This window comes from Apaloderma vittatum, unplaced genomic scaffold (assembly GCF_000703405.1).
Source record: "Apaloderma vittatum isolate BGI_N311 unplaced genomic scaffold, ASM70340v1 scaffold3557, whole genome shotgun sequence".
Lineage (NCBI taxonomy): Eukaryota > Metazoa > Chordata > Aves > Trogoniformes > Trogonidae > Apaloderma > Apaloderma vittatum.
In genome coordinates this window covers 27,258-40,603 of record NW_009724433.1, presented here as the reverse complement: position 1 = coordinate 40,603, position 13,346 = coordinate 27,258, and the positions used below count along the sequence as shown (strand labels likewise).

Here is a 13,346-nt window from a genome sequence, read left to right as displayed (position 1 = left end):
CCCAATATGTGCCCATCCTCTCCGTCACCCCTGTCCCTGGTCAGTGCATCCCAATATCTGACCATCCTCTCCGTGAGGAAGTGCTTCCTGAGATCCAACCTAAACCTCCCCTGAAGCAGTTTCAGGCCGTGCCCTCTCGTCCTGTCACTGATTGCCCAGGAGAAGAGCCCGACCCCCACCTGACTACAACCTCCCTTCAGGCAGTTGTGGAGAATGACAAAGTCCTCCCTGAGTCTCCTCTTCTCCAGGCTAAACACCTTCAGCTCCCTTCACCTCTCCTCATAGGATTTTCCCTCTAGTCCCTTCCCCAGCCTCCTTGCTCTCCTCAGCTCTTGACCCTGGCAATGAATAGTTTTGTCTCCATTGGGTCTTTTGAAGATATTTTACTTTGTAATCTACCTTTTGAAGAAACAATCTTTCAAAGGATATCTCTTTGATCTTCCATCTTGAAGGCCTTCACTCAGCTATACCTATTGCATTTGAATGCAAAGCCTTTCCTCTCCTTCCCTGCCCTCCCTACCTTAATTCCACACATCCTCCTAGCTCCTCAGCTTCTGAAGCATTTGAACATAGAACGTGAATTTCCTTTACCTCACAGGTATCAACATGTTAGCGTTGATTGTGTATGTAATACAGGTGCCTTGGGCAAAAGGCAGACTGAGTGCTGCTTGGCAACAGATACGACATTCCCACAGTTTTGGGCCCACAGAATATTACCTATAGCACAACCAAGAGGAGCGACAAAGTCCTGCCTGCCCTTCACAATGCACCAGGAGAAGAGGGCCTTCAAAGGACATAGATCTTTCCATACAGAGACTGTGATCAGTAAATCACAGCCTTCTCTAAGAACGTGTATGTTGCTGGTCCTAAGACAAACTTCCCACAAGTGTTGCTCCCATTTCTGCTGAATCAGCCTTACAATTACACCCACTGAGCAGATGATAACAAATGAAGAAGCACTTGGTCATGTTCAGGGTACAAATGTATTGTGTGTGCAAATGGCTGATAGAGCTGAAGGCTGTATGCAGCTGGATGCTCTCCCTTATTTCTCAGAGAGGTCAAAAATAGTGCTAGAGACAGTTTCTTCTGATTGAAGGATAGACACTGAGAAGAGTATCCTTTCAGACTGATCCAGCCAGATTTGCTGCACTTCACACGCAATATAATTCATAAACAGATATATCAAGTCCATAAACATACATGGTTAATTGTAGAGGGCTAATGGTAAATCTCAGTGCTGCTTGCTCTTGCTTAAGTCCTTTGAGGTTTAGTTGGCTGAACTTTTCTTAAGTTATATGATAATATGTAAAATAAAAGAAAGAGAGGAATATAAAAATTATGTTAGACACACCAGTAATAGACAGACCAGGCTCCTAGCTGAGAAACAAGTACTCACTGGATAGGAAAAAACAGAGAGGGGAACAAAGGAAGAAAAAAACGCTTTTGGATCAGAATAAAGAGGAATATATTGTTATCATTTGCAGGCACAGAGAGAAATGCATCTTTTTTTTTTTTTTTTTTTTTTTTTCCAAGCTATTCTTTTCTGTTGGCGGCTACAGGGACACCTTTCCCTGCAGCTGGCCAAGCATCTGAGTCAGTTGCTCCCACAGGAGAGATAATGTCCCTGTTTGTGAGTTGGGGAATGAGGCAAGAGGAAGCTCTTTAAAACGACCCTGCTCCACCCTAGCTGTAAACACCTGAGTTCACCACCACGCTGGCCCACATCCAAACCCTGAGCCCGTTCACCGGTCCTGGGGGTCCATAAGGAAACTGCCATTCTGCTGTTGCCTGAGAAAACTGAGCACCGTAAGATTGACCTTATTCAGCAACTCAAGTTGGTGCCTGGAGGCTTGTGGCTGAAGATAGCACAGAGGGCGTTGGAAATTAATCAGAGGGAGACTCAGTTCAACATCGCTAACCAGAAGCTAACCTAATTAGTAGCCATCAAGACCTGTCATCTTCTGCTCTTGAGTTGCCTGTCTGAGCCTGGTCCTGAGTTCAAATAAAGATACAGATCTACAGCGTGCCTGCAATGCTGTCCACATCAGAGATGGCTTTAGTTATCTCGCTTTTTTTTCATGATCTCAGCAGAATAATTGAGCATTAGATCAGCTCAGAGATGAAACACACCTCTTGCTATACTTAGTAGCTCAGGCTAGGATGAATCGGGGAGCTCCATCTTCTCTGGAGCTGCAAGTCTCTGAAGACAGACACTTCCAGGACTCTCAGTTCTCTGTATATGTTTCCCCCATTTGACTTACTAGCACTCATAATCTGTCATTTTGTGGACCACATCCCTCTGGAGCTCTCTTCTGGGGCTGCACTCTTGTTTTTTCTTTCCTCTCATTCATTATTTGCTTCCTGTATCTAAGTAGTTGGGTTTTGGTGTGATTTTTTTTCTTTTTCTTTTTTTTTTCCTCTTTTTTTCTGGGATACTGAAGATATTGCCTTACCTGAGCCTGTGTTAGCTTTTCTATTTTGGTAGGCCCATATCTCTTTCCCCCAAGATCTGTGCAGCTGCACCTGGATATGAGTAATTTTCTCCCTCAAGCTCTGTTGCACCCTGGCTTCTCATCTAAGGAGGAGGGAAGGGGGCTTTTAATGTACTGCTGGACTTTGCCCATCCCTCTCTGGATCTGAATAGGCCAGCATTATTTCATGAGTGCTAAATCCACTCACAATGGTTTTAAACGGTTGAGCTGCTGAGCCAGCTGAACAGCAAACACCAGAGGGGAAACCACATTTCGTGAGCGCTTCAGATTCCTTCAAACTGTACGTGGAGCCATTAAGAGCAAAGTAAAAGCCCTTTGACACAACTCCCTTCAGCAACTTTTTCACAGCCACTTGCCAAAAATGGGGGCTGGCAAAGGAACTGGTCCAGAAACAGCTCCCAAGAATCTAGCATGTGAAGATGAAGATGGAGTTCAAATCTGTTTCTGTTAAAAAGAAAATAGCAGCATGTTATATTCCCTTGTAGCGTATTAGTTCTTTGTTGGATGTCTCTCTGATGAGTGTCGACTGCCAGTCAAGTTATCACCATGCGCAGAAGACGAAGAAAACCCAGGTGCTTATGTTATGCAGGAATATTCTTGTATTTTATTTGTGTTTGTATCTATTTTCCTTATTCTTTATATTTAAGTTAAGAAGAATGCAGATTATATTTTTCATGGTTTTCTGATCATCCCAGAAGAACTAGACCTTCAGCTAATACAGCCAGCCAAGAAATATCCAAGAATGCAAACAATTACCCATTGCATTAGGACAGATGAAGGTCTATCTAAAGGAGCAGCTATTTCTGTCTCCGTCCAGACTTGTCCCCAGACAGGGGACTTAACTCTTCCTTGGAAGACATAATTGCGTATTCCCTAAACAAGTTCTTTCACAATCATCCAGGTTTGCTTAGGCACTCAGTAATGGAGGTTTCCTAGCCCAGAGAGTCTTGATAGAGTGATTACTTTGAGCAGTTGCATTGAGGCAGCAACAATAATTGGTGATGGTGACGAGGATTAACCTCCCCCCTTCAGCACTTCAGCTCCCGTCAGCAAAAAATGTGTGGTCACAGCCTGAAATCACACAAGGACATGAAGGAACATCCCATCTTGAATCAGCTGCAAAAAAAAGGTGCAGGCTTGAAGTAGAATAGTTGCATCAAGAGCCTGTGTGGTCATTCTGAGTCAGAATTTATGTTTAATATAATTTAGCTTGTTTCATTTTGGCTTTGGGGTTTGCTTCCTACACTGACAAGGTTGAGCATGAGTCTAGCTTCACCAAGAAACACAGGTGTGTGTCTGAACTTTTGAAAGTGTTTCAAAATTTTTTTCCAATTAATGTTGAAGTTAGATTCAGGAGGGATGGAATTGTATTTGGTCTCTTATTGACAGCTTCAGCTAATCTTCTTTACATTGTGTCTTCAAAAAATAATGGAGATTAAGAATTTAGTCAGTGAGAAGCAGAGATGAAACCACAGAAAACACTGCTGCTTCGTGGCAACCCACCCATCCAAACAGAGATGCTCAGTCTTTCCTCTTGGCTTCTGTCACTTTCTACTTATGTGTCCTTGTGTACATCAGTGGTCATTTAACTATCAATGCTTTGGCTTAGCGTCTGTAAAATAGGCAGGAAAACACTTCTTGCTTCGCATGGGGATTGGAAAATTAAATTCGCTGGCATTTATACAATGTTTGGACAACAAGTGATACCAGATCATGGTTCTTACACAAGTTCTGTGAGAGTATGGAGTGTTGCTGTGTTGTTATTTTCTGCAGAAGTACTCCTTCAGTAAAACATAGTCTACAGAAGAATGGTTGGTTGCGCTTTGGCTCTCATTAGATTGGTAGGAGCAGTTATTTTTCTCCCATAACTAAGGTCTGTGGTGAATTCGATGCTTTCCTTTTTAATCCCCCAAAATATCATCTGGAGTTGTGTGAGTGCAAAGAGAAAACTCCCTCAAATATCCATAAATATTTGCAAAGATCAAAAACTTGAGAAAAAAAAAAAGCCTGAAAAATCCACAAGCAAGTACATTATTTCATTTTCTTTTCTCATTTCTCTAAACCTGCTGACAGGATTCCCCCAGAATTTCCAGCACTCACTGAACCTTGACCTAGGCAGCTTCATGAGAAATTTCTTCCCCAAGGGTTATTTTGTATAGAAAGTTCTAAGATCCTGAGTATAATGGTTTTCACAGCTGTAATTATAGAGTTACACATCTGATTCATGTAATTTGACAAGGAATTATAACTTGCCTCGTTCAAAGGAGTGTGTCAAGGTATATGGTAGCTGGCGATGTGAATCTTGCAGCATCTGCATATGGGCTATTCCATCATTCTGGTGTCCAAATCAAATGTTTCTGTTATGTGTTTACATACCTAGGGCAGTCTAGATTACAGTATTCTTGTATTGCCTTTGTACAGAGAGCGTTTCATAAACATCTGACTCACAAGCCAGGGGTGGGGAAATGGCAGTGAAAATGCCCATGCACTCTTTTGTACTTGGAGAAGGTCACGCTTCTATGTGTGATTATTGTATGCACACTGCGTTGCCCGTTTTTAGTTCTCAGAGAAGAAACATAACAAATGAGTACACGTTTTTCAGGAAGAGCTTGAGAAATGGTAGCTTGGGCTGAAGGCTTTCATTTTTAGTGGCTGAACAGAGGTGCTCTACCTGTTTCTCTGCTGGGGGCGAACAGAGAGGCAAACACATGGCTCAGCTCTGAGGCATGCACCAGAATGAAGTTGAGGGAGGCGACTTTTTGACGGAAGACGCAGAAATTGATTTTGCTGTGGTTTAGCAGGTACTTCACATTGCAGAGGATACTCACTCACAAGGACGTCTTAGTAGGAGGGGCTGCAGAGGTACAATCTTGTCCTGTGCAACTTCACCCCCTTCCCACTTCCACAGGGAGATGTCATGCCTCCTGGACCTCACTCCCTCTCTGCTCCTCCTGCTTCAGTTGTACAAGCTTTATCAAGTAGGCACAGGAAACTGTTATCATTAATAAGCTTTTGTAGCTGCCAATCTCTGGGGTCTTATCGCTAGCATCTCAAGTGACTTCCTCCTTTCCTCCCTCCCAGTCTCCTCTTTGGAAATCACAGAATCGTAGAATGTGTTGAGATGGAAAGGGCCTTTAAAGATCATCCAGTCCAATTCCCCTGCAATAAGCAGGTACAGCTTGAACTAGATCAGAGCTCTATCCAACCTGCTCATGAAAGTTTCCAGAGATGAGATTTCTACCACCCCTCTGAGCAACCTGTTCCAGTGCTTCACCACACTCATTGTAAAAACTTTCTTCCTTATACCTACTCTAAATCTACCCTCTTTTAGTTTAAAACCATTACCCGTTGTCCTATTGCAATAGGCACCGCTAAAAGGATTGTGCCCACCTTTCATATAGGGCCCATGTCTGTGTTTCCTCAGATGACATTTATACTGCCCATTTCCCCTCCTTCACAACTTTGATGGTTTCTAGCTGTGAACCAAGCCCTGTGGTTATCAGACATGGAGGCGAGGTGCTGTGCGCTCCAGTCTGGAACGGAACAACTCTACAAGGCAGTGGGGAAAAATGTCCTGTAATTTACTGCTATGGCAGCTCCAGCTTTGCATGAAACCCATATGTCTAGTGCCATGTGTTGTAGACCAGCGTGCATTGTCGCTGTGGACACATGTGCAACTGCAGACAGAACTTCTTGTGGAAGCTGCGGAGGTCCAGGCATCCCTCAACCCTGCAAGGTCAAAGAGGTGGCACCACTCATATGGCAGCTTTACCCTCCACCACAGTGGGCCCAGAGTCTAAATGTTCTGCAGTTAGTGTCCCCTGGCCTCACGACCTCCTTTCTGTAGTTTATAGCACTGGTGGGCAACGTTTTAGATACTTCAGAGGTAATGACTGTTCTAATGGCATTTCATTGCCTTTTTTCCCTGCTGCAGGGTTGTCTTAATCATACCCTAATCCTAAACACAGCAGAAGAGGTCAACCTCTAGTGTAAGGCCATTCATTTCCATGGGATAACTCCAAGGATATATTTGACTCCACATGCACCTCATTTTCCCAAATACCCTAAAACCTGGGGTCCACCTCCTCAAGACAAAAAATACCATCCCTATGTCTGGAAAACACGTAAGTGAACATTCTCCCTGTGTGGGAAGGCTGGCCGTGTCCAGGTAGAGTAGGCAGGAGGAATGTAAAGGGGAGAGGAGAAATGCCACATATAACTGTAGAACAAAGGACAATTAATGCTGTCTGTAAGAAAAAGTCTCCTTTTCAGCATGTTGTGATCACACTTGTCTGTCTTCTAGTATGAGCATTACCAGTTTCTACGACCAGCACAGGTAATGCTATGTAGACTTCCAGGTCCCTGCAGCTAGAGGAGAAAAGCAGAGGATTGTTCTTGTTTCTAAGCATGATATTCTATTTCACACCTGCATTTTGATCAGCTAGGAAACTGTCTATCTATCTCAGCCTAAGCCTCTGGCCAGCCCTGTAAAGGCTTTACTCCCAAGCAGCAGACTGAAATCTTTTAGTCTGTGTGATGTCCGCTAGTAAGAGCAACCTTTGTTACTGTTTGGGCCTTCCCTACTTCTACTTGCCTACACCCCGACTTGGACCTTCAGCCAACTCACGTGAAGTGAGGGGTTGGCTGCTGCTGACAGGAGAGTTCCTGGTGCCTCTATGTGCCCTCATGGCCTTTCAGTGGTAATCACTGGCAGTTGTCTGGTCCTCCTGGGAACCACTGCAGGACAGCAAACCAGAACACTAACCCTGCCAAAAAGTGGTTTACTTTTCTCTGAGTTTAACCCTCTGAAGCAGCTTTACCAAGGTAAAGTGAACTACCTGGGTGGTGGAGAGAGAGTGGGATCCAGTTTGAAGGGCTGTAGTAACTGGGTTAGCTGAGCTAAAACCACACTGTTATAGGCTCCACAAAGCTGAATTACCCACACCATACAGGGATGTCACAGGAATGTCTCTTTCTGAGGCACTTGAGATTTTGTTTCTGAAAGGCTCTTTCTCGGTGCAGACTGTCATTACTCAAGCCCAAATTACAGAAAGCCAATAATGTTACTGAAGCCACTGGGACAGGGACACTGCTCGGTCATTGATATTAGACTGCCACTGTTCTAGGAAATCACTGAAGGAGAATAAAGGTCCTACAGCACTAGAAAGCATAAGTTGGCTGTTGCTGCAGAAGCAGGCAAATATGTGCTCAAGCTAAGGATCCGTAAGCACATAACAGCCTTGAGGCACATGTCAAAGCCACAAAAAACCCCACAAAACCAAAAGTCCAATCTGGCTGTGAACACACTACTTGCATCCCCTTCTCAGGCCTAGACTGAAAGTGGGATGTGGGAGGTGGGATTTACAGCAGTAAGGGGGACTTTCCATTTGTTTTGTGGACATTTTGGAAACATCTGCACTGTCACGCCTATAACTAACTCTATTTATCTGCCTATGTAAAATCTTCCTGCTGCAGATCTGGTAAAAAGCTGAGCACTGGAAGTAAACTATCCAATTATTTAAAATCTGTTTTCCTTGCAAGTTGCTTGTAAAGCTGTCTTTATTTCTGCAGATGTATTTTGCATTCAAAGTATTCACCAAACAGCTTCTGCCAAAAAATTTCAGTCTAGGGTCTGTTTTCCAGAAGGATTACTTTATCTGTGTACTCTTTTTACTTTTGATGTATGAATGATTCCCTACATGGTGAGGTATTATTTCTGCTTCTCGTCCCAGAGGATTGTCATTTTTTTTTATCCAAAGAGAAGCTATAAAAAGATGCAACATAGAATATATAGCCTCTTTTGCAAGATGAATATGGATGACATTCATCTGACGCACATCCCTTAAACACCCATTTATACAGAACATAACACCCATTCATGAATAAGAAAACATAAAAATACAAACCTAATAAAACTCTGGAGCCTTTTAGTATCAGCCCCAATCTTTGCTCCGTTCTGCAATATTCATCTGGGGCTCTGAAAGACTTAAACATGGCAATAATGTGAGTGTTACTGATTTCAGCTGCCCGCAGACTTTCCCCCAGTTACTGCTGCTGTGGTGGGAGTGGTGGAACGGATGTTGTCTCAGTCGCTCCCATTCACCGTCTGGTACATTAGCTTAAATCACCGATGAAACAGGGTTGTGTTAAGATGCCAGATCGTGAACTGCAGCAGCTGAGGTACATGGCTAAACAGATTTAATGGGTCTTTTGCTGCTGAAAAGAATGGTCCTGTATGTCTCCCTCCTCCTCTGCAAATCCCTCCCTCTCCCCTGCAAATCTCTGTGGAAGGTTTGGAGGCGAGAGTCAGGGAGAATAATAGCATAAAGGAGTACAGGTAAATCAGACAGAGTGTGACTATCAAAGCCGTACTTTTATTCTAATTTATAAACTTTTGTCTCCTGAAGTAAAAATAAATTAGTGATGGGATCTCGTCGGGTTGTTTTATTTGTTTCTATCCCAAATGTGTTTTTCTGATCCTGGCTACCCATGTTATATCTCATCAGGTTACTGATCTTCCTGCCTGGTTTCTCATCAATAGCAGACGCTTAATAGAGGGAGGTGAAAGTTTCATTGGTAAGCCACAAATAGAGATGTCTGGCAGGAAAAAAGCATCATTCAAATTACTTCATGTCTAAGTTCTATCTTTTAATAGGGAAATTAATCTTTTTAATTAAAATACGTTAATTCAAGTTTTATCTTTTGTCTTAGCACTTGGCTGGCTGGCATAGATCTGGTGAGGCTGCTGTATAACCTTGTGGCATCTCTCTGTGCACAGTTTGAGGTTTTGTTCATCTTCCTAGAAATGAGAACTGGAAAACAGACTCCTTTGAAACACACAGAACAGGAGAAATTTTGTGAGGGAGAAAGTGGATTAATGAGAGATACTTCTTGCTGTTAAAAAGCAGTCCTAGGTCTCACTTATGGACAATTAGTGTATAGCTTCTCTAATGCAAGATACCATTTGCAGCCTGGTCAGCAATTGTGCCATTGCCTGTAGGGAACTGAAAACTGTATTTATTTTTATCCTGCTATTGGCTTATGGGATTTGAAAGTATGTTTTTTAGCCTGCCTAACTGTAAATGTTGCTACTGGACCTCCCGACCTCTTCTCAATGCGTGCTCCAATATTTGACCTTCTAATCTGCTCCAGGAGACGGCAGATTCCACAGGCTGACAACATGCTGGGTGAGGGAGTGTCTCCTGTTATGGAGACTTTCAATTTTGCTGAGTGAGCTCCTGTTCTCATGCTTTAGGATAAACAAAAATGTTGGGGACTGATCAGTTCTCCTTAGAGACTTCTTAAATCTTGATTGCCTCTTCTAGATCTCTCCTACGCTAGGCCAGAGGCTCACATTGTTTTCATTCTATTGTCACCTGTCTAGCCTGGCCATGGAAATGTTGTGTGACAAATGCTAGTAGACACTGTGCAGCTCCTTCAGGCACAGGACCTTCTCCCCGTAAATAAAATTTCCTATTTCTGTATCATATCATAGTTAACTTTCACGACTGTTCCTGCTACTCCATCCAGGAGCTCTTTGGAGAGAAATGAGTCATGTGTTACCAGCCCAGAGCATGCAGTGCACATTCCTACAACCTCTTCATAAACCCACGGCTGGAAACTTCCAAGAAGACACCTGCTCTGCTTCCTGTGCTCAGAGCAGAGACTCGAAAGAGGATTTCAAATGTACTTCAACTGGAAGGCTCCTTTTTTTTCTTTCTCTCTGCCACAGATCACTCCTCCCCTCACCTCACGTCATCATCAGGACACTCTGCTTGACTAAGCAATGTGTTTTAAATCCCGATTTATGATCATGCCAACTATGCCAATTTGTCGCAACCGAGTGATTTAGACGGCTTAAAGAATCACCATCAAAGCTATTAATGAAAGTGTTTTAATATGATGTTGTCAAAATGCAACTTAACAAAGTTTGATAGCAAGGTTCACTCTATTACTGTATGGCAAAATCATTTGAAGAATGATTCAAAACTACCAAGGCACAAATCAAAGTTACCAAGACAAAATCAAAGTTACCAAGGCACAAATTAAAGGCACCACACTACAAGGTTGTGAGTGATATCAGTCACTTACCAAAGAGCTGCTGCTGGCCAAAAGTCTTTCTGCCTTGAGGAGCAACCTCGAGTGGCGACGCAGCTTAAGGGGAGATCACTGCCATGCAGCCAGGCTGCTTAGCTGAGAGAGCTCAGCAAAGACTCACTTTGTCATATTTATGGAATAAAGTGATTGGCTTGTAGTCAAATTACGTGTGATGGCAAAGGTATGCATGAGACTCCTTGTACCCACAACTTGCTTTGTTCCTTGATAAATGAGTCTTGGAAAAGTCACCTGCTATTCATCTGTTAATCGCGTGATCAGTGTTCCAAGCTAACATGCATCAGTGCATACTGTGTCACACTGCTCCTGTGTGGGTTTTCAGAGAACAGACTGAAACTAGAGTTCTTGGCCCATAAGAGCAAGATAAGGCTTTTACCTGCTCTGGAGCCTGAAACAAACTAGTGCGAGTTTGGTTAAGGGGTTGAGTGTGTCCATCACACTGTGATCATATCTAACGCTCTTTCACTCCCCTGCTAGCACTGTATATTTCCTAGTCAAAAGTATGCAGGAATCTGTGTGCATTCACTTATATCTTGTAGTGCCTGGTGGCTTAAGGAAATCCCTGTGAAATGTCACAAGGAAGATCTCAGTAGCACCTATGTAGAGGTGGATAGAAACACTCTACATTCTGAAGGATCAGGGAGTCTTGTTCATTCCTTCTACTTAAAGATATCTGTCCTCATTTTTTCCAAGGGCTCAGAACTTTCCATTTTACTTTATCTGACATGGGACAAAGAAATAAAAACTGAGACCTCAGGCAGGCTTTTCTACTTTCAAGTCTAAGGATGGTTAAGACCATTACAGACAAAAAAATCAGCTGCAAAATTTGGACCCTGCTGCCAACCTACTTGGGGCTGGAAGCTGTGCCCTGGGCAATGCTTCATATTCTTCCCTTCTGCAGAGTTGTCTGAATCGCAGATGTGGGCTTGAACTTCTGAAGTTTGATGTGAGTTTGTGATCTGGACTTTTGATTCCATTTCATCTCTAACAGTTTCTTTTTCCAAACCCTTGGGTAGTTGCCCTTTCCTAGAACACACGCTGAGCACAAGAAACACCCTTCTTAAAAAACACAAACACTCAGAAGAGGAACACAGAGAACTGAAAGATCTTCACCAAGAAGTTTTGTTTCTCTGTAAACCCTACATAGGAAACCCTGGCCTCTGCGCTCCCTCAGCATTTGCTGTATTTATTTCTTTTCCTCCTCTCCAGATTGGGAGCACTTTCTGCCAAACAGAGAAAGGCTTTGTGAGATGAGGAACGGCTCAGATTTTTGCAGCTTATAAAGTGTGTGCTGCCTCCTTCTGAGAGCTGAAGGCTAACTTCTCCCCCTCCTTACCCCCAAAAGCAATTCTTTATAGTAATACCCCTCTTTTCACCCTCACTCTTTTGGAAAAAGGCTCATAACAGCTCCTGGCAGAACAGGGTAGAGATCCTGTCACTAGCTTTTTGTCAAAGGAGAGGAAAAAGGCAGCACCGAGTTTTCAAGCGAAATTGGTTGCCAAAGCTGAGGAGTGGTGGATATTTCCCCAAAACTGAAGATCTTCCCTCCCGCTTCTCCCTCCCACGGGTATTTCCCCAAGATGGACTCACTTGAAGATTGATGCTCTCCCCTTCTGAGGCCATCCCTTTGCTCCCAGTTCTCTTTCTCTGCAGAGGATGCACGGAACAGGGCACTCTGCTCTCCCAGAGACTCTCTCTTCACCGGACCGGGACGCGCAGCTGCTGGAACAGACCTTCTATTCCGCGGCGGCCGGCCGCCCGCCTTGGCATCGGCTGGGGGGCGAGAGAGGGGGTGGCACAGCCAATTCTTCATTGTCCGGGCAGTCGGTGGAACAAGCGTCCCTCTTAGACTTTCCGTGACAGTTGTGTTCATTACATGTCTGTGCTACCTCTCCGAGGCCAGCTGAGCCTCATGAGCTCACTTGGGCTGGGACACGGTGATGCAGCCAGTGTACCAAGAGGTTCCTGGCATGGACTGTGCAGCCGCGGCAGCGATCCCGATCTTTCCGTCTCTCGCCAGCATACAGATGAAAAACCAAGAGGTTAGGCACAGAAAGTTGTGCTTGCTAGCTGCTGCTGCTGCAGCAGCAGAAATATTATTATATCACACATAAAATTTGCGCTTTACTCTCTTTATAGTCCCTTCTTCTCGTTTTTCTCCTCAGCCAAAATGCCCTTCCTTTCCCCTCCCCAGCACTTTTTTTAGCTGAATTTGATATGTCCGGTTTTAGCTGAAATTGAAGCTTGCTTTTCTGCTTAAGTTAAAAACAACTACGAATGACACAGGAATGGAAACGTATGTAGCCAGAATCAAGTCGCAGTGTAGAAAAACATATTTTTATTATTAGGTGGAATCCTCAGGCAGAAAAATCAGTGTAATCCTCCAGACTTTAGAGAAACTCTGCTACTCTGTACTATCTGTAGATCAGGTAGGCATGTTTAGCTTCTGAGGGACAATTTCTGTCTAACTGAGTGCCTGATCTAGTTGAGAGGCGTCCCTGGCCATGACAGGGGGGTTGGATTAAATGATCTCTAAGGTCCCTTCCAGCCTAGACCATTCTATGATTAAAATGTACATCGTAGTAAAATTATGGTAAGTAATATATTCTGTTTAAACCGTTTAGCCGAATGCATGTCCTGGTACTCCAGCCTGACTAAAAGTGCTGACAAGTCTATCAGTAGACGATCCTGTTGTATTTGCTTTCCAGCAAAAGGCCTCATTTTGCAATGAAAATACCA

General features: G+C 43.7%; 1 protein-coding gene across 1 annotated transcript in view; it reads right to left on the bottom strand.

Annotated features, from left to right (window-relative positions):
* Positions 1-12,420, bottom strand: part of LOC104276244 (ninjurin-2-like) — a 47,001-nt gene extending 34,581 nt beyond the window's left edge. The window contains 2 exon segments of the mRNA XM_009872483.1: positions 12,198-12,254; positions 12,256-12,420. Of these exon segments, the coding sequence (XP_009870785.1) occupies positions 12,198-12,254; positions 12,256-12,420 (222 nt within the window).
* Between the last annotated feature and the right edge of the window lie 926 nt (positions 12,421-13,346).